Source organism: Eschrichtius robustus, chromosome 20 (genome assembly GCF_028021215.1).
Source record: "Eschrichtius robustus isolate mEscRob2 chromosome 20, mEscRob2.pri, whole genome shotgun sequence".
Classification (NCBI taxonomy): domain Eukaryota; kingdom Metazoa; phylum Chordata; class Mammalia; order Artiodactyla; family Eschrichtiidae; genus Eschrichtius; species Eschrichtius robustus.
Window position 1 is genome coordinate 38,619,703 of NC_090843.1, and position 27,309 is coordinate 38,647,011.

Sequence of the window (27,309 nt, forward strand, 5' to 3'; positions counted from 1 at the left end):
CAGGCTGAGAAGCCACTGCTGCGGAAGGATGGACCTTGGGGTCGGCGGCTTCTCTGAGGAGCAGTTCCGGGAAGCCTGCGCTGAGCTTCAGCAGCCCGCACTTTCCGGGGCCGACTGGGAGCTGCTGGTGGAGACCTTCGGTATCAGCATCTACCGGCTGCTGGACCAGGTAGCTGTCGGCCCGCTGGAGGACCACGGGGCGACAGCATACGGGGTTCCCCTGACCGCGGGGAGTGCGGGGCTGCAGCCGGAAGTGCGGACCTCGCGGGTCTTCTGGAGCCCAGAGGAGCTAGCTCTGGGGGTGCCTCCCGCTGACTTTGCCCCCTGCTGGTCGCGGGGAGTGGGGAGGTCATCAGAATTTAGTCTCAGGTCTGAGGCCCGACAGGGCAAGTCGTTTGTTACAACTTACTGAAAGAGTTAAAAGGTGGGTCTGCTGATTCTTAGCTCCATGCACTTGCCTGCAAGGGACGTGGAGCCCCGCTCCCGGGTGGTTGCCAGTGGTGTCTGTGTGGTGGGAAGTATTTTAGGATTGAATACAGGTAGAAAAAAGAGTGGACTTTTCAGAGAGTGGATGTGCAGGGTGCTATGTGTGGGGAGAGGAGTGTTGCTGAGAAGGGACCTACTGTCAACTCTAGTCATTTTACTGACTTGCTTCGTTTGGATGCTCCCCGCTTCCTTGTACATTGGACTTAATAACTTGTCTGAAGCTTCCCGGGAGAAAGATTAAAAGGGTAGGAGGAATGGAGTTGGGGGCCTGCCTGGAGGCCTTTGGAGCCAGGTGGAATGATGGCCAGTCATCAGTTGCTCTGTGCGCTAGTAGCTGCATGGCAAATAGCATAAAAGTTACCTTTAGACAAGGTAAGTGAAGTTGAGGTTTCCTGGCAGAGGATCAGAAGATTATAGAGTGTTCGAGAAGGGAGGAGCTCTGAATGTCTGTGAGTACTAGGTCACTGGGTACAACAGGATGAGCAGGAAGTTCAGTCTAGGGCAGGCAGAATTAATTTCTTAATGTCATTTCAGCAGTTAACCTTGGTGCAAACATGGACATGTTTTCAGACAACATCCTTTTATCTTCTGACCATTTCATTTTCCGCACCAGCCACGCCCAGGCATTTGCTAAGTGTTGTCAGTTCACTGCTCAGATATATCTGATGTCTGGTCCATTTCCCTTCCCTTTCTTTCCTTTACCTTTGCTACTCTGAGTGGCACCTCTTACCTAGAATTGCAGTGACCTCCAAACTAGCTTCTTGGCCTTCCACCTCTCTGATCCCTTCCATCCTACACACTACAGTCCAATCAAGCACCTGAAGGAGAGGTTGTGATCTTATCTGTTCCCTTCCAGTGGCCCTGTTGATTGCAGAATTAATAATAATAATAAACCTACAGTAATAGCTAACACATTGCATGCTTTCTTAGGCTCCAGGCACTGTTTAAGTACTTTGCAGGCATTGACTTCATCCTCACATCAACCCCATGTTGTAAGTTACTATGTATGTATATGTAAGGTACTGTGACTATCACCTTTTTACCAGTTTGGTAATGGATATGTGGAAAGGTTAAGTTGATTGCTCAACACTCAAACTGGGATTGGAACTCAGCTATCTAGCTCCAGACCTGTGCTGTAAATATGCTCCTACACTGACTCTGAAAGAGGGCAAGTGCTGCCAGGTGGGCTATGCATGTGGTACTAGGCTGGTCCCAACTCACATTTCCAGCTTTACCTCCCATGACTTGTCCATACCCCTCCTGTCCTCCAGTCAACCCTGGCTACTCCCCTCACCTCCCCCCAAGGGCTTGTGCTCTTTTGACGTTGTGCCTTTTATCGCACAACATCCACTGCTTGAGCTGAGACAGAGTGACTGGCATTGTATTATGTATTGTCTCCATTGTGTATTGTTATATAGCAGGTCCCATCTCCCTCCTGTGGGGAGGATGTGAGTGGTATTCAGAATAGTTCCTATCCTTACCAACTGTAAGTCTTATTTCCACCCATTCTGGGTGTGAGGGCAGTCATGGTACATTGACGTAAGCTACAAGTCTTTCCAGAGAACTTCCGTAAGTTGGAGGCTGTACGATTCCCAGAGATGTGCCCTTGAGCCTCAATAGCTAGGATGGAGGGCCACCTTGATCTCCATCTGTATTAAATGTCAAGATGCCCTGTTGTGTTGGGTATAAGCCCTTCCTCTTTCTTTCTTCCTTTTCTTCCTTCCTTGCTTCCTTCCTTCCTTCCTTTCTTTCTCTCTTTCTTTCTTCTTTCTTTCCTTTCTCTTTCTTTCTTTCTTTCCTCTCTCTTTCTTTCTTTCTTTTTAATCAGTTGCCAAGTGATGCTGAAGCTCCTGGTCCACAGACCATAATTTGAGAACCACTGATATATGGGGAGCATCTTGCATGGTGCTCAAGGGGGTTCTGACATTGAGAGGCAGGAGAGGGCCCTAGAGATGAGAAGCAGTGGGAACTGAAAGGTAAGGGTGAGAAAAAAGAGTACCTTAAGACAAAAGCAATGCCCACTTTAAGACTCACTCTCCCTGATTTTTAAATTAGTGGTCACTTGGGAGTGAATGTGGTCCCCTGAACAGTGTTGAGAAGTTCCCCTGGAGAGAAAGGCCATGGGTTACTTACAAAAACTTTCCCAGGGATCTGCAGTCAGATCTCGCTGGAGCTTTAGGCTGGTTACCATGCCAGTAGACACTGTGAACTGCCAATAGATGGTGTGAAACTGGTGTGCAGAGGCTCACATCATTGATTTAGACCAAGAAAGTGTTGGACTGAAAAGATCTGGCTGAGCGCTTGACTTCTTATGTTTTTAAACCAAGTGTCTGGCACTGTGAGAAGGGACTGCCTTTGTCCTCTCATAGGTCTTCTAATCAATGAGTTTGGTGAGGAGCAGACAGTACTTTCCTAGGGACTGTTCTTTCCTATACTGTTGACCTTCTAAAATACCGAGAGCCTGGATTTACTGGGAAAACTCTGTGGTTAGCCAGGCTGGACTGAGAGAAAGTTTGGCCTTTTGGAGGGAAGCAGAGATTTAACTGCCATGAGAACAGATTTACCTCGATGGATGAGAAGCTTCCACTCCCATTCCCCAGGTGGGATCATAATCCAATTTGCATCATGGGCTTCTTTACTTCCGGATGATAAGACTCTTCTGCTCCCTTCTCCCACCCTTCTGCCTCTTTCTTAAGGGAGGAGTAGGTACCAGTGTGATTGATGGAACAATTGTTGCACCCAGGACACTTACAGAGCCATATTTACTCATGGGTAGGGCCACCATGTCTTAAAGCTGAACACCATGTGTTGCCTCCTTCTACTTCCTGCCGCTGATCGAGGCTAACTCTCTCTCTGTCTCTCTCTCTCTCTGTCTCTGCCTCTCTGTCTGTATCTTTCTCTGTCTCTGTCTCTCTCCTATTTCATCTTTCCTGAGCGTACAACTGGATGGAAATGTCAGAGCCTCAGTTCTCCCTCTCCTCACTTGTCTCTCAGGATGAGGGTGTGGTGTGAGGCAGTATGAAGATGCTGGTCCCAAGATTTAGATTTGGGGGAATGAAGGGGGAGGGATGAGTAGGATCCCCCACTTCCGTCTGCAGGTATAAGTTGAACTTTGTGCTCCACAGCTGCCTTTGGGCTGTTTGAATGTGTCCTAGTGAGAAGAAACCTCCAAAATATTGGTTCATGACCCATTCAAGCAGTCTTTCAGGACCTATTGTGTGCCTGCATTTTGCTAAGCCCTGGTGACGCCTGATGAATAAGACAAAGTTCATGCCTTCCAGAAGCTTTAAGACAATAAAACAGGCACTTTTTTTGCTATGTAGATCTGAGCGCCTGACCTATACCATTTTTCTTCTGCCTGAAAAGCTTCTTTTAACATTCCTTCCAGAGGAGGTCTGCTACTGATGAACTCCCTCAGTTTTTATTTGTCTGAAAAAGTTTTTATTTCTTCTTCACTCTTGAAGGACAGTTTCATTGGATATAGAATTCTAGTCAGTAACTTATTTCTTTCAAAATATTATATATTTCACTCCACCCTCTTTTTGCAGGGTGGATTCTCAGGAGATGTCTGTTGTAATTCTCATCTGTATTCCTCTGTAGGTAAAGTGCTCCCCCATCCCTCCTGCTACAGCATCTTTCAAGATTTTCTTTTTCTCTTTGGTTTTCTGAGTTTGAATATGATTTATTTAAGATTTTTTGGCGTTTCTCCTGTATGGTGTGCTCAAGATTGGCAGATTTACTTTGAAGGGTGGGCTGAGCTTAGATGGTCAACCACCATGTGATTCAAAATAAAATATAATATATTTGGGGCTTATGACACAAAGATTTCTCTCTTGCATGTGGAATTGCAATACAACTCTAGTAATTCAGAGTTTTCCTGGGGTGTATGTTTTAGAAGTGGTGGTGGCAATGGTCTAAAGCAGGGATTGTGAATTTTTTTTATGTAAAGAGCCAAATAGAAAATATTTTAGGCTTTACAGGCTAAGAGGCAAAATGGAGGTAATTATGTATTGACTTATATAACCACTTAAAAATGTAAAAACCATTTTTAGCTTGTGGACTGTGAAAAATAGCCAGCATGACAGATTTAGCAACCCTGGTCTAACGTATAGTTTTGATGCCTAATTGCCCTGTCACTTTAGGATTTATGAACCTAAGACCCTAGCTGAGTCTCTGCTTCCCAATCTACAAGCTGGAGATAATTCCTGTCCTGCCAAATTTGTACAAGGATCCATTGAGAGGATACATTTTGAAGCACCCTGTAAATTGAATGGTGTTTGGTTGTGAGATATAGCAAGGGTGATCTATATCCCGATATACCCACCACAGGCCTGGTTTACACTTGTCCTGGTGAAACATTTTACAACACCTCTCTCACTCAAAAGTATTCTGGTTGGAATGATAAATTATATGGTCACCCTAATGCTATATGCACCCTGAGAGCTTATTAATTTATCTAATGACATGTTTGGAGAGGTCAGTGACTATTTGAGGCAGGATCATAGCCTTTGAACTCTGCGGTCACATCGCTGGCTTCAAGTCCAGGTTCTGTTGCAACTAATGAACTTCAAGTTCATTAGTTGTGTGACCTTGGGTGGGTTTCATAACCTTCTATTTTTATTTTGATAGCTTTTTTGAGGTATCATTTAAGTACCACAAAATTTACTCATTTTAAGTGTACAGTTCACTGATTTTTAGTAAATTTATGGAGTCATGCAGCCTTCCCCAAGTCTAATTTTAGAACATGTGTGTTACCCCCAAAGAAACCTCCTGCCCATTTGCAGTCATCCCCTGTTCCCATTCCCAATCCCAGACAACCACCAAGCTACTTCCTGTCTCTACAGACTTAACTTTTCCAGGAATTTCTCAGAACTTCTTTAAACCTCAGTTTTGTTGTCTGTAAAATGAGTTTACCAATGGTCCACACCTCATACTTTCATTGCGTAGATTAAATGGGATGACCCCTGTAATGCACTCAGCCCAGGTCCTGGTATTCAGTAAGTACTCAACAAGCATTAGCTATCAGTGTTATCTTACCTAGCTATCTGCAGTCCTTCAGTATTAAACCTGCCATGTGTTCTTGGAGAGACCTCAAATATTGAATCCGATTTAGTCAGCCGTCTTTCTTCATACAGTCTTCTTCATACACACTGCCCAGTGGCAGCTACAGCTTTGACATCTGCCATTAGGAGTGATTCTTGTTGGTGAAAAATGCTTACTTTTCACACCTTCTGAGCCTGTTACTTGCCACAGAGGGCTGGAGTTGGGCAGCTTCCACAGTGGTAGATTGGAGAGGTGTCCTGGGCCCTGAGGAATGGAAATGAGCTCTTCTATGAGAGGCAAAGAAAGTTCAGTGCACACTCGAGGGTGCATTTATAGGATTAGAGAGATGTGATTCACCAAGGCTGTCTTGTAGTTAGTGATGTAAATGTGGATAAACACCATAATTGAAGAGAATGAGTGATGCCTTTCTGCAGGTGAAGTGTCAGGGTTTAGGAACAGTGGGGATTACTCCTCTGTGGGATTACTCCTGTGTGGGAATTGCAAATGTTAAATACAAACATTATGACACTTTGGTATTTCTCATATGTAAACACATTAGCGCTACAGAATTTATTCTGCTTAGGACAAATAAGTGAACTATTGGCAGCAATGTTTCTCAACCTATTTTAACTCTATGAATGCAATTAAAAAAATTGAAATTAAAAAAAAATGCATTTGAATTACAATTGGTAAGAAATGTAACAGCTTGATTTTTAGACTAGTAAGCCAGAATAACAGAACATCTCAAAAATTAGTGATGACAGTAGCAAATTGCTAAAGCATGCCTCCACACCCCTTCCGCTTCTTCACTGATAAAGTGGAGATAATGAGATGCTTATTTCATAGGGTTATTATAAGTATTAATCTCCAAGTACAGTGCCCAGCTTAGAGCAGGTGCTGCATAGATGTTAGTTCCTGTAAAATGTGCATTACATTACAGTTCTGAATTATCAGTTCTTTAATCTGGAAAAAGGAGATCATTATTACACCTACCTTATTAGTACTTACTAAGTACTTATTACTAGTACTGGACACCACAGTAAGAGCTTTAGATGGATTATCTAATTTAATCCTCATAATCATTCCCCTAGGTAGAAACTCTTATTAGACCCACTTTGCAGCTGAGGAAAGCGAGGCTAGTAGGTGGAAGAGCTTAGACCATACCCGGGTTGTGACTCCAAGCCCATTCTATAAATGCCACGCTGTATTTCCTGGCACGGGAGTTTTGAGATGACTCTGAAATAATATATGGAAAAATACCACAGCTCTAGCTCATTGAAAGTGATAATATTTATCCTTTCTCCATTCCTGCCTTTTCCTTTTTTCTTGTCTCAATCCCCCAGAAGCAGCATCTAAAAAATACCTCTTCTGGCTGTTGGAGGCCTATTGGACAAACACACCAGGCTGAAGGACTCATGGGAATATCTCAGTGGGAGGTCCATCCTGGGTGGCCTGGTGCAGGAACACTGGCTTGGGGGCTGCAAGGAACAGTTTCCCATCCACGCTTTGCCACCAAGAGTCATCAGCTGACTCTTGGCGAGTCACTGTCACCTTTTCCATAAGGGTCTAAGGCCCCTTCCAGCTCTAAGAGCTTGTGTTGTCTTTACTGAAATTATTAGCTTGTCATTTGGAACAGTGGCTTGGAGCAAATGTGCAGAGAGAATAGAGCTAAATTAGAAGACTTTGTGGGCAGAAGAAGGGGCTGGTGTCACCCTCTCTCTGGCTGTCCCAAGTGCTAACTGTAGGACTCAGGCAACTAATGTAGCCCCTTTGAGCTTCCTTTCCTCATGTAAAGGTGGAGATGACACCAATGCCCCTATTGATACCACAGGGCTATGTTGAGATTATATGACATAATGAATATAAAACTGAAAACTGCACTGTGTTTAGAGAAACAAATGCTAGTGTTATTGAAAGAACTTACAGCAGGTCCAAGTGATTGGAAGACTTCAAATGTGTAATACATGATTGTTGCAGTGACTGCTGACAGATCACCAAAGGAAATACATTCCAAGCTGAAAAACCAAGTATAAGACTATGCCTGATTGTTTTCTCAGGGCCAAGAACATAGTGGGTCCATAAATTTTTTCTGAGTTGCATAGTGGAAGGAGGTGGAACTTTCTATGATAGTGTGTGTGAAGTTTCAGATATCTGTGCAAAATTAAATATGCTTCAATTTAATGTCCATTCATAGTGTCCATTATCTCTTCTCTTCCTTGACAATTCATTTTAGTAATGCTTATGTATTTCTGTACTATTTTAATGTTTTACACATAGTCATGTTTGCTTGTAATGTTTTGTCAGTCTACTTTTCTACTTAAAATAATGTTAAAGAAAAAGCAAACCTGGACTTAGGGTTGGGGGTTATTGTAGTAGAGAGAATACTTTGACCATAAGATCCACGAGTATCTCAGAAGTGAGGCAGAAAGGTCTTTCTTTTATAGAGAGAAGTCAGCAAGGCTAGAAGCCATGGGTGGGCAAGTGAGATGAAGGTGGCCTGACTGGAGAATAGAACAGAGAATATCTTACTCTGAGGCCAGTCCGTTCTCAGGAGGTGCTGGATGCTGACTCAGGCTGAGGCTGGGCCAAAGTTTAGGGTCTGGAGGAAGGAGGGGTGCTTAACTAGCTTGGTTAACAAGTATTTTGTTCCAATTGATCAGTGGAATAAGCAGTTTAGCTAATCATTTACAGGGCAGTGAAAGGGAATTTAGAGGCTCTATGTCTGGCCTTGTGATAGGTAAACAAGGGGTGTGTATGTGAGTCTCATCTAAGTCATGAGGGGAAAGGTGGTTCTTTTGTGATAAGCTGTTTTCTGGAACCCAAAGGGTGGGAGATTTTCTTAACCTCTACTGTTTTCTGGGATGACAGAACTCAAGTACAATTCTCAGTAAGAACTACTTGTAATAATTAGGATTGCTTTTAGCTGCAAGTACAGAAAACTGGATTAACAATGACTTAAACAAAGAGGGGTTTATTTTTCTCACCTAACAAGTAGTTCAGAGGTCAGCAGTTGCTGGCATTGGTTTAGCTGATCAACGACGTTAATAAAACTCTTTGAATATTTTCACTCTGCTTTCTCATGTTTGTTGTCTTTTAGTCACAAAATAGCTGCTGCAGCTCCAGAATCATATACATATTCAAAACAAGAGGGAGGTGTCTTATGGCTATTACCTCTACTTGTATAGGAGACCAGGAAAGTTTTTAGCTGTGCACACAGCCATAGGGGTTCTCTTAATAAGAAAGAGAGTATATGCTATAATGAATCTTCTGTTTCTTCTGGGAATTATATTCTACACATGATATTGACTGATTCTCTACCATTGAGTAATTCCTTTACCATCTCAAGTATAGGAAATTAAATATCCTATAAATGGAGCATTAGAAAATCATGCAGTGTGTTTTACTTTAGATAAAAAAAATCGAGCCATTTTTAGAAGTGGTTTTCTGGAGGACCTTCGGGAAAAGCCAAGAACCTCTTCAGTAAACTTGTTTGGAGTAATTTATTGAAATGTTAGTATGTTTGGAAACATATCTGCAACAAATGTTGTACAGGAATTATATCTCTAATTTGAAAGAGACTAAATACTGAAGTTTTATGTGGGCAATACTAGAAACATTGCCCAAATAAAACTAAGGTTTATGTTCTTTTTCTATTAAATTGTTTGTACAAACAATGGTACCTAATCCTGGTAAGATGCTCCTTTGCTACTGGTGAGAGTATAAATAGGTAAACATTTTTTCTTAAAGGTTTAGAAAAAGTAAAAAGAGCATTAAAATGTTAATGTCCTTTACCCTAAAATTTATCTCTAAGGAAGAATTTGCTTTCCTTGTGAAAATGTTAGAATTATGAACCAGGTTTGTCCATACAGAATCATTTTTCCAGCAATGTTCATAATTGTGAAAATATATGGAAACAGAAATAACTTACAAGAATAATTAAATTAGTTGTTATTGCTCCATAGTTTCAAAATAATATAGTTAAAAATAGGAATACAAGCTGTTTATACCGTCTTACTCCCATTTTATAACACGTAGAAGTATTTATTTACTCAAAAAAATGTCAAATATTACCAATGGATACTTGAGGATTATGGAATTTCACGTCATTTTAATTTTCTTTATTATTTTTGGCATTTTCTAATTCTCCTTAATGAATATGAATTATTTCTATAATTATAAAAAATTCACTTTATTTTGTAAAAGATATAATGAAAATGTGAGTATGTTTGCTGAGACCCTCTTTTGAAAGAAATAAGGGGTGAAAAAGGGCTTTGATCCAAGAATTTGGGTGGGGTTGCTCAGAGCCTGAAAAGAACATTTTATTGATAGACTAGAAAAGGTGTCACAAAGCATTTTGTCCTCTGGAGTTCTGGCATTTCTCAGTTCTGCCAAGAAGGAAGTGTTTAAAGGAAGTTGTCACAATATTTCATTCTTTGGTATTCAGTTTAATCACATCTTTCTATTTTTCTCTTCCTAGAGAGCTTTCTGTTTTTCTTTTCTATGATATGTACAAGACTGAGGTTACTAGGGCTGAAACTATATTCAGAGGGATGGGAACCAATTCTAGAAAACTGTCTTAATTCATCCAGATAACCAAAGGTAACTCATGTGAAGTTGGGGAGATCATTATCTCTATACATAATTATCCCTTTTGCTTAGTATGTGTAGAAAATGGGGACCCAGTACTACTGAACAGAAGCTAATTGTCTCTCTCCTAAGACATTAAAATGTGTGTGGGTGTAGATGTGTGGTGTGCACAATCCCTCACTATCTTTCCATCTGTGAGCTTGAGGGGAGGGGACAGGAGGGGAAGGAGACGTTTCTCTTGAGTCCTGCCTTTCCTATGGGGCATCCATGGTACAGCATAAAAGGAGGTCAGACCTACCAGTTTGTCATTTGCTGGTTGGAAACCCTTGGTATAAAGCCACATACTTTTGGAACTGAAACATCCTTATGAATTCAGTTTCAATTTTACCTTCCATATCCTGCCAGGTACTTTCATATACATCTGAGATTCCTAAACTGGGATATGCTTATCCCTGGGTTATGCCACCTGAGTCAGGAGACACTTGAAGCCTCAGGATCTCTAGAAAGATTCCCCATGTTTACCCCTTGACCTCAGATAAGTCCCTGGAATGGTGTTTAAGAAGATGGGTTCATTCATGTTTGATTAGCCAATCAGATTGCGTTAGCACATGGAAATATGAATACATATAAAAGCTTCATTTTTGTTTGTTTGTTTGCTTTTGCACTGAACTTAAGAGACATTGATTTAATTTTAACAATAGAGCCTTTAGACAAGGTGAGGTTCAGGAATTGTTAGCTGCCATTGTACAGAGAGTGAAGCGTGTAGTGTCACCAACTCCAGCCCAGAACCCTCACAGAATATGGCTTAACATGAAAACAAGGAAAATCTCTTGTACTTAGGAATCTAGATACGGTCTTTTACTGAATAAAAGGGACTAGTATGATTTGAGGCTGGTGTGTTGCCCCCTTTTCATTCTTTTATACACAAGTCTTTTATAGGGACTTCCCTGGCAGTCCAGTGGCTAAGACTTCGCCTTCCAATGCAGTGGGTGAGGGAGGGTTCAATCCCTGGTTGGGGAGCTAAGATCCCACATGCCTCGTGGCCAAAACCCCAAAACATAAAACAGAAGCAGTATTGTAACAAATTCAATAAAGACTTAAAAAAAAAATAGTCACTTATAGAAAAATTCTGTCTTGGAATTGGTAAAACAATGTGTTGGGTTTCATTATGCCCCATGGATATCTAAAACAGTAGTCTGAACCCTGAATGCTAGCTACCTATATGATACCCCTACATGGATGTTTAATAAGCATCTCAAACTCAACTTGCCCAAGGTAGAACTCTTGGTTACCCTGCAGTCCACAAATCACCTCCTCTGCAAGTTTTCTCTGTCTTAGAAAATGGATCTCCCATCTACCTAGTTGTTTAAGCAAATGTTATAAGAATTATCCTCAACTCTTTGTTTTCTCTGTCCCCACGGCCAGTCTGTCAGCAATTCCTGTTGACATTACTTCCAAAATGTGTCCCTAAATCACTGACTTCTCCCCATCACTGTTGTTACCTTCCTGTCTAATCACCATCCTCTCTTTTCTGGACCATTGCACTGGTCTTCTAACTCAGGGGTCCCCAACCCCCGGGCCACAGACTGGTACTGGTCCGTGGCCTGTTAGGAACCGCACTGCACAGCAGGAGGTGAGCGGCAGGTGAGCTAGTGAAGCTTCATCTGTATTTACAGCCACTCCCCATAGCTCGCATTACCGCCTGAGCTCCGCCTTCTGTCAGATCAGCAGTGGCATTAGAATCTCATAGGAGCGCAAACCCTACTGTGCATTGCTCACGTGAGGGATCTAGGTTGCGTGCTTCTCATGAGAATCTAATGCCTGATGATCTGAGGTGGAGCTGAGGCCGTGATGCTAGTGCTGGGGAATGGCTGCAAATACAGATTATCATTAGCAGAGAGGTCTGACTGCACAGAGACCATAATAAATCAATTGCTTGCAGACTCGTTTCAAAACCCTATCAGTGAATGGCAAGTGAAAACAAGCTCATGGCTCCCACTGATTCTGCATTAGGGTGAGTTATATAATTATTTCATTAAATATTGCAGTGTAATAATAATAGAAATAAAGTACACAATAAATGTAATGCACTTGAATCATCCCGAAACCATCCTCCACCCTGGTCCGTGGAAAAATTGTCTTCCACGAAACCGGTCCCTAGTGCCAAAAAAGTTGGGGACCGCTGTTCTAACCCATCTCCTTGCTCCCTTATGATCTCTTTTCTACCAAGCAGCAAGAATCATCTTTTAAAAGTCATCCCCTATTTAAAGTCATTCCCATATTTAAAATTATTTGTTGGTTTCCCATAGCAGTTATAAAAAATTTTTTACCCCTTTACCCTGGTTTACAAAGCCCTCTGGGCATGGCCTCTACTACCTCTTTGACCTCAGCCCCTACCACTCTCCCCCATCACAGTTCTCTGGACCCCCTGACTTTGTGTTCTGTGAGTAAGGCAAACCATCGGGCCCCCTCCCAACCAGAAGTGGGCTTTCCTCATCTTCCCATGGCTGGATCCTCAGAATATTTAGAAGAAACCGTTCTGATAAATCCCTCATAGAGACATTTCCTGAACACCCGATGATATAGGACGCAGCACCAGCCCACCAAAACTAGACACCATTTATCACATAACCCTCTTTTATCCTACTTAAATTACCTGGATAGCATATAGCTGTCACCACCTTCAATGCCTAAGGCCAAATATAAGACCCATGAGATCAGGCTCCTCATCTGCTTTTTCACTATTGTTTCACTAAGACCAAGAGGAGGTTCTCAGTAATGGTGCTGCATGAACAGCTGTTTTTCATATGCTGTGTAATCGCAACCTGGGAATCAATAGGTTGTTTCTATCTGTTCTTGTTTTATAGCAGACTGGATTGTATGAGTATAAGGTCTTTGGCGTTCTGGAGGATTGCTCACCGGGTCTACTTGCAGATGTCTATGTGGACTTAGACTATAGAAAACAGTGGGACCAATATGTTAAAGGTGAGTGACACCTACAATCTAACAAAACCAATTAGAAAGTAGAATCTAATGTTATTTATTCTAGCCAGCAGTAAGCAAAAGGTTTAATTTTTACTATATTATGTTTCATTTTCAATTTTGGCATATATGTCTTAAAGTTCTAGGTTAAAATGTGACTTTGCTAATCTTAGGATTTGCTCCTTGCATACTATTAGAGTCACTCTCCAGTTTGCTCTGAGGGCTGCTTTGTTCTTATTATAAGTTTGTTGTCATCTCATAAACCTAAGTGGTCATGGAAGGCTTCTTGGAGGAGGTGGTACCCAAGCTTTGTTTTAGAGGTTGAATCAGAGTTTTATAAATGGCAAGAATACCTATATGTGAAGAGGTGAGAGGGTGAGGGGGTGAGTGGTTAAAGGGCACCTGAGGTCTAGGGAATAGCATGAGTAAAGTGAAGAAGGCATGAAACAACATGAAATATTAAAAAACTGTGAGCAGTTGGGTGCTGTTGAGTTGCTGGGGTAGCAGAATCTGGAACTAGGGTGGGAAGAGGGTCCAGAGCCCCAAGGGCCTAGGCTGGCCACCTGGCTACACTTCTTAGATTTTCACTAGAAGTGAGGGAGAGTTATGAGAAACATTAAATAGGGGCTCTTCCTGCCACTTAGAGTGGGGAGTGGACTCTGCCATCCCAGTCACAGCAGGATAGATACGCAGCAGCTAGCCCAGGGACACAGAAACCCTGACAGACCCTTGCTGTGGTCAGGAATCTTGGTTGCAAGTAACCAAGCACTAACAAATGCCAGTGTAAGAAAAGGAGAAAACATTTTTTTGTTGTTGTTGTTCATGGAATTGAAAAGTGCATAGGTGTCTGGCTTCCAGGTCAGCTACATCCAATACTTTATATCTCCAGCTTGACTGTGTTTTCCTCTGTGTTGACCTCATTCTCAGTCAGATTCTTATGTCATGGCAAAGTTGCCACCAGAGGGTGCAGGCTTACATTCTAACCATGTACATAACCCGAGAGGAACAGGAACTTTCCTACTGATGCAGCCAGAGTCCCAGGGTTGGCTCTCATAGCCTCAATATGGATCATATACTTACTTCCTGGGGACGTTTATCATGGTTTTGGGTCACTTAGTGCTATCAAATAGCCTTCCTATCTAGGGGAAATTGTGATGCCACCTATTCAAGGGAGAAGCCACAAGTTCTCTGTCCATCTCTCTAGCAGACATTGTTCAGCCGTGTGCTGTAGACATTGGAAGAGCCTCTGATGTGTGGTACTTGGCATCAGCAGTCCACACTATGGAGTACAGTCCAGAGACAGCAGTATTTTGGCTTCTCTGGAGCCATCCTGAGGTTCTAACCTAACTCTGGTCCTCCTAGATCTTCTGTAGACTGCATGAGAGCCTTTAAAAAAACACTTTTTGGCCTAAACTTGCTAGAGTGGCAAGCCAAGACTCTGTCCACACATGCCTTCCCTAAACTAATCACCTTGGCCATGTCTGGATCAATATCCCACCCCTATAATTAATGCTGAGTCAGTTCTGCTTAAACCACATAGTGAAGGAGAAAAAGGAGAATGAGATGCTGGTCCAAGAAGGGGAGAGCCAAAGCTGAGCAGGCAAAGCAACAGATGTCTGCTCCTTCCCTTCCTTTCAAGGGCATCTTCAGCCTCCTGTACCAGTGGGCTGGCAAGCTCTTTACCCCATGGTCTGCTTCTAATAGATTTCACTTTTTCAAAAGCTAAATTAATTAACACGTTGCCACAGTTAGTATCTCCTCAAGGGACTCTCTTGGTTCCTTCAGCAGCCTTGGTGTAGCGCCTTCTCTAAATGGTTAGTTAGAAGCTTCCTGCACAGCTTGGGGGCAGAGGCTGCGCACTTCATAGCATTCCTTTGCTATCTCCCTACGAGAGCTGATGCTATATGCATTATATGCATGGTGGATATTAAGGAGATTTGGTCCCTGTAGCTGTGGTATAAAGCAACATAGGAGAGAGGAAAGAAAGTTACGGTTAGCACAGTTAAGCAAATTTCTAGCTGTTTAGGAAGGACGCTGCCCTCTCTGGAACCTTCGTTTCCCAATTGAACACACTAGACTGGGTGGCTCAGTCCCAGGACACCTGTAATATGTCAAGAAATCTAAAGGGGGGCGTAAGGACACAACAGTAAAACATTTGGTACTCTAGTGACATCTGGTGGTTTCCCTGATTTTTAAACCTGAAAATTTATTTTTTAATGCCTAATTTTATTTCACTGCATTTTTTTGAGAGTGTTGTTTGTGCTATATGATGAACAATTTTTGTTGGGTTCTTTTATTTTTACTCTGTTTTTATATCTACTAGACTCTGCCCCTGGGCAACAAGCTTTCCATGGTAGTAAATTTGACTTTTTCTAGAATTCTGTGCCTTATGAGTGAGTGGTTTATCATCCCTACAGGATCATCATATCAAAGCTTCTTGGGTTTTTGGTTTTTTTTAAAATTTTTTAATTTAATTTTATTTATTTTTTTATACACCAGGTTCTTACTACTTATCCACTTTATACATATTAGTGTATACATGTCAATCCCAATCTCCCAATTCATCACACCACCACTACCCCGCCGCCACTTTCCCACCTTGGTGCCCACACATTTGTTCTCTCCATCTATGTCTCTATTTCTGCCCTGCAAACCGGTTCATCTGTACCATTTTTCTAGGTTCCACATATATGCGTTAATATACGATATTTGTTTTTCTCTTTCTGACTTACTTCACTCTGTAAGGCAGTCTCTAGGTCCATCCACGTCTCTACAAATGACCCAATTTTGTTCCTTTTTATGGCTGAGTAATATTCCATTGTATATATGTACCACATCTTCTTTATCCATTCATCTGTCGATGGGCATTTAGGTTGCTTCCATGACCTGGCTATTGTAAATAGTGCTGCAGTGAATATTGAGGTGCATGTGTCTTTTTGAATTATGGTTTTCTCTGGGTATATGCCCAGGAGTGGGATTGCTGGGTCATATGGTAATTCTATTTTTAGTTTTTTAAGGAACCTCCATACAGTTCTCCATAGTGGCTATATCAATTTACATGCCCACCAACAGTGCAAGAGGGTTCCCTTTTCCCCACACCCTCTCCAGCATTTGTTGTTTGTAGATTTTCTGACCATGCCCATTCTAACTGGTGTGAGGTGATACCTTATTGTAGTTTTGATTTGCATTTCTCTAATAATTAGTGATGTTGAGCAGCTTTTCATGTGCTTCTTGGCCATCTGTATGTCTTCTTTGGAGAAATGTCTATTTAGGTCTTCTGCCCATTTTTTGATTGGGTTGTTTGTTTTTCTAATATTTAGCTGCATGAGCTGTTAATATATTTTGGAGATTAATCCTGTGTCTGTTGATTCATTTGCAAATATTTTCTCCCATTCTGAGGGCTGTCTTTTCGTCTTGTTTGTAGTTTCCTTTGCTTTGCAAAAGCTTTTAAGTTTCATTAGGTCCCATTTGTTTATTTTTGTTTTTATTTCCATTACTCTAGGAGGTGGATCAAAAAAGATCTTGCTGTGATTTATGTCAAAGAGTGTTCTTCCTATGTTTTCCTCTAAGAGTTTTATAGCGTCTGGTCTTACATTTAGGTCTCTAATCCATTTTGAGTTTATTTTTGTGTATGGTGTTAGGCAGTCTTCTAATTTCATTCTTTTACATGTAGCTGTCCAGTTTTCCCAGCACCACTTATTGAAGAGACTGTCTTTTCTCCATTGTATATCCTTGCCTCCTTTGTCATAGATTAGTTGACTGTAGGTGCATGGGTTTACCTCTGGGCTTTCTCTCTTGTTCCATTGATCTGTATTTCTGTTTTTGTGCCACTACCATATTGTCTTGATGACTGTAGCTTTGTAGTATAGTCTGAAGTCAGGGAGTGTGATTCCTCAAGCTCTGTTTTTTTCCCCTCAAGACTGCTTTGGCTATTCGGGGTCTTTTGTGTCTCCATACAAATTTTAAGATTTTTTATTCTAGTTCTGTAAAAAATGCCATTGGTAATTTGATAGGGATTGCACTGAATCTGTAGATTGCTTTGGGTAGCATAGTCATTTTCACGATGTTGATTCTTCCAATCCAACAACATGGTATATCTCTCCATCTGTTGGTATCATCTTTAATTTCTTTCATCAATGTCTTGTAGTTTTCTGCATACAGGTCTTTTGTCTCCCTAGGTAGGTTTATTCCTAGGTATTTTATTCTTTTTGTTGCAATGGTAAATGGGAGTGTTTCCTTAATTTCTCTTTCAGATTTTTCATCGTTAGTGTATAGAAATGCAAGAGACTTCTGTGCATTAATTTTGTATCCTGAAACTTTACCAAATTCATTGATTAGCTCTAGTAGTTTTCTGGTGGCATCTTTAGGATTTTCTACATATAGTATCATGTCATCTGCAAACAGTGACAGCTTTACTTACTCTTTTCCGATTTGGATTCCTTTTATTTCTTTTTCTTCTCTGATTGCCATGGCTAGGACTTCCAAAACTATGTTGAATCATAGTGTTGAGAGTGGACATCCTTGTCTTGTTCCTGATCTTAGAGGAAATGCTTTCAGTTTTTCACCATTGAGAATGATGTTTGCTATGGGTTTGTCATATACGGCATTTATTATGTTGAGGTAGGTTCCCTCTATGCCCACTTTCTGGAGAGTTTTTATCATAAATGGGCATTGAATTTTGTCAAAAGCTTTTTCTGCATCTATTGAGATGTTCATATGGTTTTTATTCTTCAGTTTGTTAATATGGTTTATCACATTGATTGATTTGCGTATATTGAAGAATCCTTGCATCCCTGGGATAAATCCCACTTGATCATGGTGTGTGATCCTTTGAATATATTTTTGGATTTTGTTTGCTAGTATTTTGTTGAGGATTTTTGCATCTATGTTCATCAGAGATATTGGTGTGTAATTTTCTTTTTTTGCAGTATCTTTGTTTGGTTTTGGTATCAGGGTGATGGTGGCCTCGTAGAATGAGTTTGGGAGTGTTCCTCCCCCTGATATATTTTGGAGGAGTTTGAGAAGGATAGGTTTTACCTCTTCTCTAAATATTTGATAGAATTCTCCTGTGAAGCCATCTGGTCCTGGACTTTTGTTTGTTGGAAGATTTTTAATCACAGTTTCAATTTCATTACTTGTGATTGGTCTGTTCATATTTTCCATATCTTCCTGGTTCAGTCTTGGAAGGTTGTACCTTTCTAAGAATTTGTCCATTTCTTCCAGGTTATCCATTTTATTGGCATAAAGCTGCTTGTAGTAGTCTCTTAGGATGCTTTGTATTTCTGCGGTGTCTATTGTTAACTTCTCCTTTTTCATTTCTAATTTTATTGATTTGAGTCCTCTCGCTCTTTTTCTTGATGAGTATGGCTAATGGTTTATCAATTTTGTTTTTCTCAAAGAACCAGCTTTTAGTTTTATTGATCTTTGCTATTGTTTTCTTTTTTTCAATTTCATTTATTTCTGCTCTGATCTTTATGATTTCTTTCCTTTGGCTAACTTTGGGGTTTTTTTGTGTTCTTCTTTCTCTAATTCCTTTAGGTGTAAGGTTAGATTGTTTATTTGAGATTTTTCTTGTTTCCTGAGGTAGGCTTGTATTGCTAAAAACTTCCCTCTTAGAACTGCTTTTGCTGCATCCCATAGGTTTTGGATCATCTTTTTTTTGTTGTAATTTGTTTCTAGGTATTTTTTGATTTCCTCTTTGATTTCTTCAGTGATCTCTTGGTTATTTAGTAATACATTGTTTAGCCTCCATGTGTTTGTGTTGTTTATGTTTTTTTCCCTGTAATTGATTTCTAATCTCATAGCGTTTTGGTCAGAAAAGATGCTTGATATGATTTCAATTTTCTTAAATTTACCAAGGCTTGATTTGTGACCCAAGATGTGATCTATCCTGGAGAATGTTCCGTGTGCACTTGAGAAGAAAGTGTAATCTGCTGTTTTTGGATGGAATGTCCTATAAATATCAATTAAATCTATCTGGTCTATTGTGTCATTTAAAGCTTCTGTTTCCTTATTTATTTTCGTTTTGGATGACGTGTCCATTGCTGTAAGTGAGGTGTTAAAGTCCCCCACTATTACTGTGTTACTGTCGATATCCTCTTTTATAGCTGTTAGCAGTTGCCTTATGTATTGAAGTGCTCCTATGTTGGGTGCATATATATTTATAATTGTTATATCTTCTTTTGGATTGATCCCTTGATCATTATATAGTGTCCTTCCTTGTCTCTTGTAAGATTATTTATTTTAAAGTCTATTTTATCTCATATGAGTATTGCTACTCCAGCTTTCTTTTGATTTCCATTTGCATGGAATATCTTTGTCCATCCCCTCACTTTCAGTCTGTATGTGTCCCAAGGTCTGAAGTGGGTCTCTTGTAGACAGCATATATATGGATCTTGTTTTTGTATCCATTCAACGAGGCTGTGTCTTCTGGTTGGAGCATTTAATCCATTCACATGTAAGGTAATTATCAGTATGTATGTTCCTATGACCATTTTCTTAATTGTTATGGGCTTGTTTTTGTAGGTCCTTTTCTTCTCTTGTGTTTCCCACTTAGAGAAGTTCCTTTAGCATTTGTTGTAGAGCTGGTTTGGTGGTGCTGAATATTCTTAGCTTTCAGTTGTCTGCAAAGCTTTTGATTTCTCTGTCGAATGTGAATGAGATCCTTGCTGGGTAGAGTAATCTTGGTTGTAGGTTCCTCCTTTTCATCACTTTATCATGCCACTCCCTTCTGGCTTGTAGAGTTTCTGCTGAGAAATCAGTGTTAACCTTATGGGTGTTCCCTTGTATGTTATTTGTCGTTTTTCCCTTGTTGCTTTCAATAATTTTTCTTTGTCTTTAATTTTTGTCTATCTGATTACTGTGTGTTTCAGCGTGTTTCTCCTTGGGCTTATCCTGCCTGGCACTCTCTGTGCTTACTGGACTTGCATGGCTATGTCCTTTCCCACGTTAGGGGAATCTTTGACTATAATCTCTTCATATATTTTCTTGGGTCCTTTCTCTGTCTCTTCTCCTTCTGGGACCCCTATAATGCGAATGTTGTTGCATTTAATGTTGTCCCAGAGGTCTCTTAGGCTGTCTTCATTTCTTTTCATTCTTTTTTCTTTATTCTCTTCTGTGGCAGTGAATTCCACCATTCTGTCTTCTGGGTCACTTATCCATTCTTCTGCCTCAGTTATTCTGCTATTGATTCCTTCTAGAGTATTTTTCATTTCATTTATTGTATTGTTCATCTCTGTTTGTTTGTTCTTTAATTCTTCTAGGTGTTTGTTCTTTAATTCTTCTAGGTCTTTGTTAAACATTTCTTGCATCTTTTAGATCTTTGCCTCCATTCTTTTTCCGAGGTCCTGGATCATCTTCACCGTCATTATTCTGAATTTTTTTTCTGGAAGGTTGCCTATCTCCACTTCATTTAGTTGTTTTTCTGGGGTTTTATCTTGTTCCTTCATCTGGTACATAGTCCTCTGCCTTTTCATCTTGTCTATCTTTCTGTGAATGTGGTTTTTGTCCCACAGGCTGCAGGTTTGTAGTTCTTCTTGCTTCTGCTGTCTGACCTCTGGTGGATGAGGCTATCTAAGAGGCTTGTGCAAGTTTCCTGATGGGAGGCAAAGCTTCTTGTTAATACAAGCCAAAGAGACTTCTAGATGCAATAACTTCTCTTTTTTTTTTTTTTTTTTTTAAAGAACTCTATGAAAAAGAATGCAATGGAGAAGCAGTGGTCTACTGGCAAGTCAAGTACCCTTTTCCCATGTCCAACAGAGATGTATCCTTTCCAAAAGCACACCATTACTCAGCTTTTGAAGTGTTTCTGTGCCCCATGGCCATCACCCAATGGTAGTATGTCCAGAAGATGTGGACAATGTTGTTTTTGACTCTTGCAGAGACATCTGCTACAGCTGTTGCTTCCTGTGTGGCTTTCAGTTTTCCAGACCTGACCATGTGGAGCATCTGTAATTGTGGTCATGGGAGGGCAGCTCATACTTTCCTGAAAAGTTTTCTAGGAAATCCTTGTGCCAGAGAATTGGGGACCTGAAAAACAACTTTTCATAAAGAGTATTCAATACACTCTCTCAATCTATAGGAGAGGAGGTAGGGACCCAGAGAGGCAATGTGACAGAGGCCCACACTCAGGTGGTTAGCAGCAGACTGGGGGCTGGGACTCAGGCCCCACATTTCCAGCTCCCTCCACCTCCCTTCCTCCTGGAATATTGGATCTGGACTCTGTGTGTATGCTTCTCCCCCTCAGTTTCCTCGATTACGATATGAAGCATTTGAATGGATGTGAGGAGTTTTAGCTGACACTCCAAGGCTCTATGAAGCCCCTTAGGGCCAGCCTGGGAGGGTTTGATGGACATTTGCTGGGTGGGCAGATGGGGTAGAATATAGGCAGGGATAGGTGAGATTTCGACTCCACTGTTCTCTTCAATCATAGCAGCTGAGTGTTTTACACACTGAATTTCCATAAATAATCCTTTTAACAAAGGGTCTGTGGAATTAAAAAAAACAAAACAAAAACTTGGAAACCACTGAACTGGATGATTGCTGGGATCTTTTCTAGCTCTAACATTCTGTGAGTCTGTATGTTCCTAAATAATTGTTCTTTAGAAAGAGAGGGGACATCGGGGTGGTTTGTGGGTATTGTTTCTGTGTGTTTTGTGTGTATGTGTCTACCCTGGCCCAGCTAGATTATAGACTCCATAAGAGATTATTTCTGGCACAATTCCCACAGACTGCTAAATACAGGTGGTAGGTATTTCAAGAAATTGTGGTTACTTAATCCCTTAGATTTTATGTTGTTTTCTCTCCTCCTGCCAACAACTGTGCAGGGTAGGAGCCATCATCCCCATCAGTCAGGGAAGGAAACTGAGGCAAAGGGAAGTTCAGAACCCTGCTCAGGTTCTCATCAGTTTCTCACCACTAGAGGCAGGCCTGGGCCCAGGTCCAGCTGTGACCAGAGAAGGTGATCTGGACCAGGGCAACACCACTTTCTGACCTCATGTGGATACTGCTGGGGGCTGTTCTCAGGAGTGGACACTGGCTGCTCCTTGAAGTTTGGTTTCATTGGCTTTCCAGTGCCACACAATCCCATAATGAGTTTCTTAGTCTTTGTATATACACATATGTCTCTCCAACAAGGGCTGTTCTATTTTTAGAATAGAGAACAGTATAATGGAAAAGAACATTAGTTTTGGAGGGAAAGATCCCAGGTTGAGTGTGCACTTATTTCCTGGTTTGCTCTGTGACCTTGGAAAATGCCCTTCACTTCTCTGGGCCTCAGTAAACTAGTGGCTCTCCACTCATAGACTGTGTGCCACGCTGGACCTTCCAACCCTTCAAAGAACTCTGTGAAATGGCAGTCAATATATCAAGTTAATTTTTCCTCAGTGGAGTGTCAGGTGATGTCTATCACATGAGCTAAGCAAGGTGTGGGACCATATTTGCTGTGAGGAAAAAATAAAAGACTTGGGAGAGAGGAAATCCAGAACTAAAGCAACTTCATTCCTTCCCTAAAACATTTAAGAGCTTTACTCATCAGTGCGTAGAGAGTGGGGGCAATAGACCATCCTGCAGGGTGCCTGGGGGAGGGGCAGACCACCGTGGGTGCTGTAGAGCCTCTGAGCTGGCCTGGGGCTGTGGTCACGGCTGTTGCAGTAAGTGTAACTGTCTTGTACTTACAGTGATTGTTTGGATTATTTTAGGCTTTAATTCCTTCTCCTGTGAAACCTAAAATTCTACTGTTGGAAAGTCTAATGAACACATTAAAGAGCTGAGCCCTCTGTAGCTATGAAAATCTCACCAGGTTTTGGAGCCTAATCTTGGTTCAAATTCAGGTTCCATCACTTCAGCTGGGCTATGGGATCTTCAGCAAGTTTCTTTACTTCTCTGAGCCTCAATTTGGTCATTTGTAAGATGGGGATACTTATGCTGAACTCACAGGGACTTTCTCAGGATCAAAATTGATGCTAATTGTAAAGCACACGATGCATGTACATGGTAAGGGCTCAATAAGTGATGACTCTTGTTGTTTCTTAAAATGAAATCATCTTCCCTATAATAGTGCCACAGACATAGTGGTTATTCTGTAAGTGTTTATTGAGTTGAAATGACTTCGTGATTCTTGGTGAACCAGAACCAGCAAGGGCATCTGCCTACTAAGTATTCAGGTATTCTTGTGTCTTCCTATGATCTCCAGGTGTAAGTAACCCTTCCTGACCATCCTCTGTGCATAGAGGTCAGTGATTAGGGCTTAGGGAGAGGACGAAGAACAATGGCCCCATTGTTTACTGAGGGCTGCTTCTGCTCTAGTCTCTCTCTAGAGCCCCCACCAAGTCTGCCTGCAGGGCAGTGGTACCCTCTTTTCTTTCAGAGGGAAACCAATCTCAGAAAAGTTGAGTAACCAAACCAGGATCACACAGCTGATAAGTGACCAGTCCTCTGAGATCTCATTGCCTTCTTGGAGAAACGAGAAGTGGGTTCCCCACATAACTAAAAGCAGCAGGGAACCATTCACAGGTGGATAATACACGCTCTCAAATAAAAACACCAGTTGGGAGGAGCTATGGTTTTGCAGGGCAGGTAGGCAGATAAGGCAGGAAATGAAGTAACAGTGCAAGGGAGCAAACACCAAGTGGAGGAACAGAATCATCTCCCTTTGCTTCTGGCTTGAGGGCTTTCCTTCTGCTCATCTGAGGTGCTGGCCTTGATGTCGTACCTTGACTGGTGGTGTGGTACGTCTATGTGCGGCAGCGGCGAGAGCTGGACCATGAAGGACAGAAGATCCACGTGATCCTGGCCCAGAGCACCCCCGTGCCACAGTTTCCAGAGAAATCGGGCGTGATTCGGGTGAAGCAGTACAAGCAGAGCCTGGCGATCCAGAGCGATGGCAAGAGGGGGAGCAAAGGTAAAAGGAGGGCACGTGTTGGCGCGCCAGCCAGGGCCACCGATGTATGGCCACACTGGCTGCAAGGCACGTAAAATGAAGGATGCTTATTCCCTGAGGTCAGAGACTTAGGCATGGGTGCAAAAGAAACAAGGGAGACTCAATTCACCACAGAAGCTTGGCTACAATGCAGCGTGGATGTTTAAATCTGATCAATTCATTCTTTACTGACTCTTGCATCGTCCAGATGAAATCAGAACATCCAAGGGAATCAAAATGTTTAGAAACTCACTTCAGGCTGGTCCTGTCCATGCACACACTGGCCAGGGGTGAGCAGGAGGGCTGGTGGGACCATCTCTGAGGAGGCAGCTCCTGCTCAGCAAAAACCCAGGGACTCAGGACCTGCCTGCCTTGAGTTCCAGCCTCTGGAGAGAGGCTGGGAGGGGTCCATGTGGCCACCTGCTGGACTGGAATCAGTGTGGCCTTGAGGCTGTGGCAAAATCTGAACTGTAGTTGTGACGTGTGTTAGATCTGCCACCTTGGGCATGTCACCCCACTCTTCTGAGTCTCCATTTTATTATTTATAAACTGGGGTTCAATTTTATCAACTCCTTAGGATTGGGATGATTAATGAGAGAAATAATAATATGAGAGACTATATCCAAGTCTAGCACTTGCCAGGCGTTTAATAAATATCAGCAGAATGTGCCTTGACTGTTTTCCAAAATGTTTATATGTAAGTTTCCCGTAAGGCAAGGCAGAGGGGCGAGTCCACTTGAATTCCTCCTTACTTTCTGGGCCTGGATATGAAGGTGGAATGTTTGCAGGGTTTGTTATTGTATCTTTCTAACATGTTTCTTCCTCTTGAATTGTCCTTTCTTTCCCTCTCTAGTTTTCATGTATTACTTCGATAACCCAGGTGGCCAAATTCCGTCCTGGCTCGTTAACTGGGCTGCCAAGGTGAGATCCCAGGAGGCAGGAGGGGAAGTGTGTTTGACAAATGTTGACTTAGCCCATGGGGCTGTCAGGCTGAAGAGACGCGCTGTCTCAGCCCTCATGATGCTCTTTTATGAGACAGCTCTGTTGAGTGACTATGGTTAGGACTGGGGTTGCCAACACCCAGCACAGAGGATGGGACAAAAGACGAAGAATCTTTACCTGGAATGCCAGCCCTCCCTGCTTTGCTCTGAGACCCCGCACCAGGATCACAATAGCCTGCTCCTTGTAGGGACAATGGTGCCTGTGGACCCTGTATCTGCTTATGGAGGAGTTAGACAGGCCAACCTGGCCCAGGAGACACCAGCCATGTCCAAGCCTGGGGAAGCCTTCAGGTTTTTTTATGGTTGTTTTGTTTTTCTGTAAGGAGAGGGAACCACAGGGGTACCCAGATCACTAGAGACTGCCTAGGACCTGGAATCATGCCGACCATTCAGTCTGTTTATAAGGCCCTACTTACTGGCTGGAAGGCTCACCAATTCCCTGGGAGAGTGAAAAAGCACATAAGTTTTGAGTCAAACACATGATATTTTGAATCCTGGCCTTGTTTCTGACTGTATAATCTAGGGAAGCCATCAATTTCTTCCCTCTTAAAAATGGAGTTGGATATTCCCACCCTGTAGAGAAGGAGTAAATAGAACAATGTTTGGAGAAAATCTTGAACAATGTTCAACACTAACTAAAGAATGACATATCCTGCCTCTTGCCCCCAGTCCTTACCATTTTCTAATTCTGTAAAGCAAGTCCTTTCTCTCACTTCTTTGGAAGAATCCCACAGCCTAACCCAATCGCATTTGTGAGTTTTCTTTTTCTTTTGAAAAAATGGTGTCTTAGAAATATCTTAGCTTTTTATTAGCAAAAGTTAAAATATACAACAAGGTCTTATAACAGTGGCACCGGCGGTTCAGCCTTACCTGTGCCCTGCATCTTACCTTTTGTCATCATCTGTTGCAACGCTCTGTGGAAATCTGCTCGTGGGCCCTATTGTCATATTTATTACTCCCAAAGCCATCTTCCTTTACCTTTGCCACATCCCGAAGAATTAGGAATAATCCCTGTGAGCACATAGAAGTGACAGTCTCCTTTCCTTTGCAGAATGGAGTTCCTAACTTCTTGAAAGACATGACGAAAGCCTGTCAGAACTATCACAAGAAAACCTAAGGGAAGGAATTGGGAGCCTTGTGTCCGTGGAATGATGTCTCCGGAAGTGCCACAACCGCCAGCGCTCAGCCTGCCTTTCACTTTTTTGTCCTCAGAGTCTTGCATGCTCTCCAGCATGTTGTCCCCAAGTGTGTTTGCCTGATGCCCGGCTTCCTTTCCCACTCTCCCTTCCCCAGGACCCACTGCCTTCTTCCGCTGTTGAATGTGGGTCAGATTAGGGAAACTTTTGCTTGTTTATTTTTAAAAAGGGGAGTCCTCAGTAAGGAACACAGTCAATCCATTGTGCCATTCTAGGGAGATCTTGGGTGGAGGACTGACAACACCATCTAAGAGTGACTGATCCCGGCAAGCTGGCTCCTTCCCACATGTGATTTCTTGCAACCCAGGGAGGTGATTTCCTGCTGAAGTTGCATTTTCTTCAGAACTGACGCTCCATGCACCAAGACTGGAAGATTCATGTCCATTTGCCTTATGCTTTGCTGCCTTGATTTGAGATGATAATCCACTAAGCCTCTCCCCATTCCTACTTGTGGAGGATCATGAGCTGTTTTGATTTTAAACCATTTTGAAAAACGTTGCAGGTCTAAGTGTATAGTGTGATAACAATTTTTTCTCATCACCCATGTCTGGGTTTCTCTCTTTCCCATATGCCCCTGGGGAAAGCCGTCCATACCTCAGTAGCTCTGCATTTTACTGGACACTGAGGCATCAAGACTGCTCTGGCAGTTACCAGAAGCCAACCTACTTTGCACACAGCATTGAGATAAAGTGTCTTTTTATGCAGTTTCCCTTCTAGAATGTTTGGAGATGTTGAAAGGATAAGAGTTCACTGCCAGGGAAATATTAATTAGTGGTGTCGTTGACTCTACACCTTTTTCTCAGGAATTCTACCTAAGTTATCTACCTCTCCCACTACCAGAAGACTTTCCGTTTCCTACTTTTCTCTTGAATTTTGGAGGGAAAGATATTCTGTGGACAAAGGCACAGCCTTATAATCTCAGGGAAAAATTTTAACCACTGTATGTGACGGTACCATACATTGATTAAGGGGCATACAAATTCGGGATGCAAAGCCGGAAGCAGGGGATTTATTAAAATGGGATACTCCAGACTCTGTAATTTCTCTCTGGAAAGGGAAGTGCATTGAATACTAAATAAATACAGAGTGACTTATA

General features: G+C 41.9%; 1 protein-coding gene across 1 annotated transcript; it reads left to right on the forward strand.

Moving 5' to 3' along the window:
• Nucleotides 1-4: 4 nt before the first annotated feature.
• On the forward strand, nucleotides 5-27,309 carry LOC137754877 (phosphatidylcholine transfer protein). Its single transcript, XM_068530807.1, has 6 exons — nucleotides 5-169; nucleotides 12,984-13,101; nucleotides 20,781-20,860; nucleotides 23,827-23,998; nucleotides 24,870-24,937; nucleotides 26,069-27,309. Exons 1-6 carry the CDS (start codon nucleotides 29-31, stop codon nucleotides 26,132-26,134), a joined length of 645 nt encoding a protein of 214 aa, XP_068386908.1. The 5' UTR covers nucleotides 5-28; the 3' UTR covers nucleotides 26,135-27,309.

What these genes read in the sequence shown, in the direction of transcription:
- LOC137754877 (XM_068530807.1), top strand. Translation starts at nt 29, where the DNA reads ATGGACCTTGGGGTCGGCGGCTTCTCTGAGGAGCAGTTCCGGGAAGCC. An exon ending in GTGGGACCAATATGTTAAAG is followed by an intron (nt 13,102 to 20,780) that starts GTGAGTGACACC and finishes TTTTTTTTAAAG; the next exon opens with AACTCTATGAAAAAGAATGC. An exon ending in TGGCAAGAGGGGGAGCAAAG is followed by an intron (nt 23,999 to 24,869) that starts GTAAAAGGAGGG and finishes TTCCCTCTCTAG; the next exon opens with TTTTCATGTATTACTTCGAT.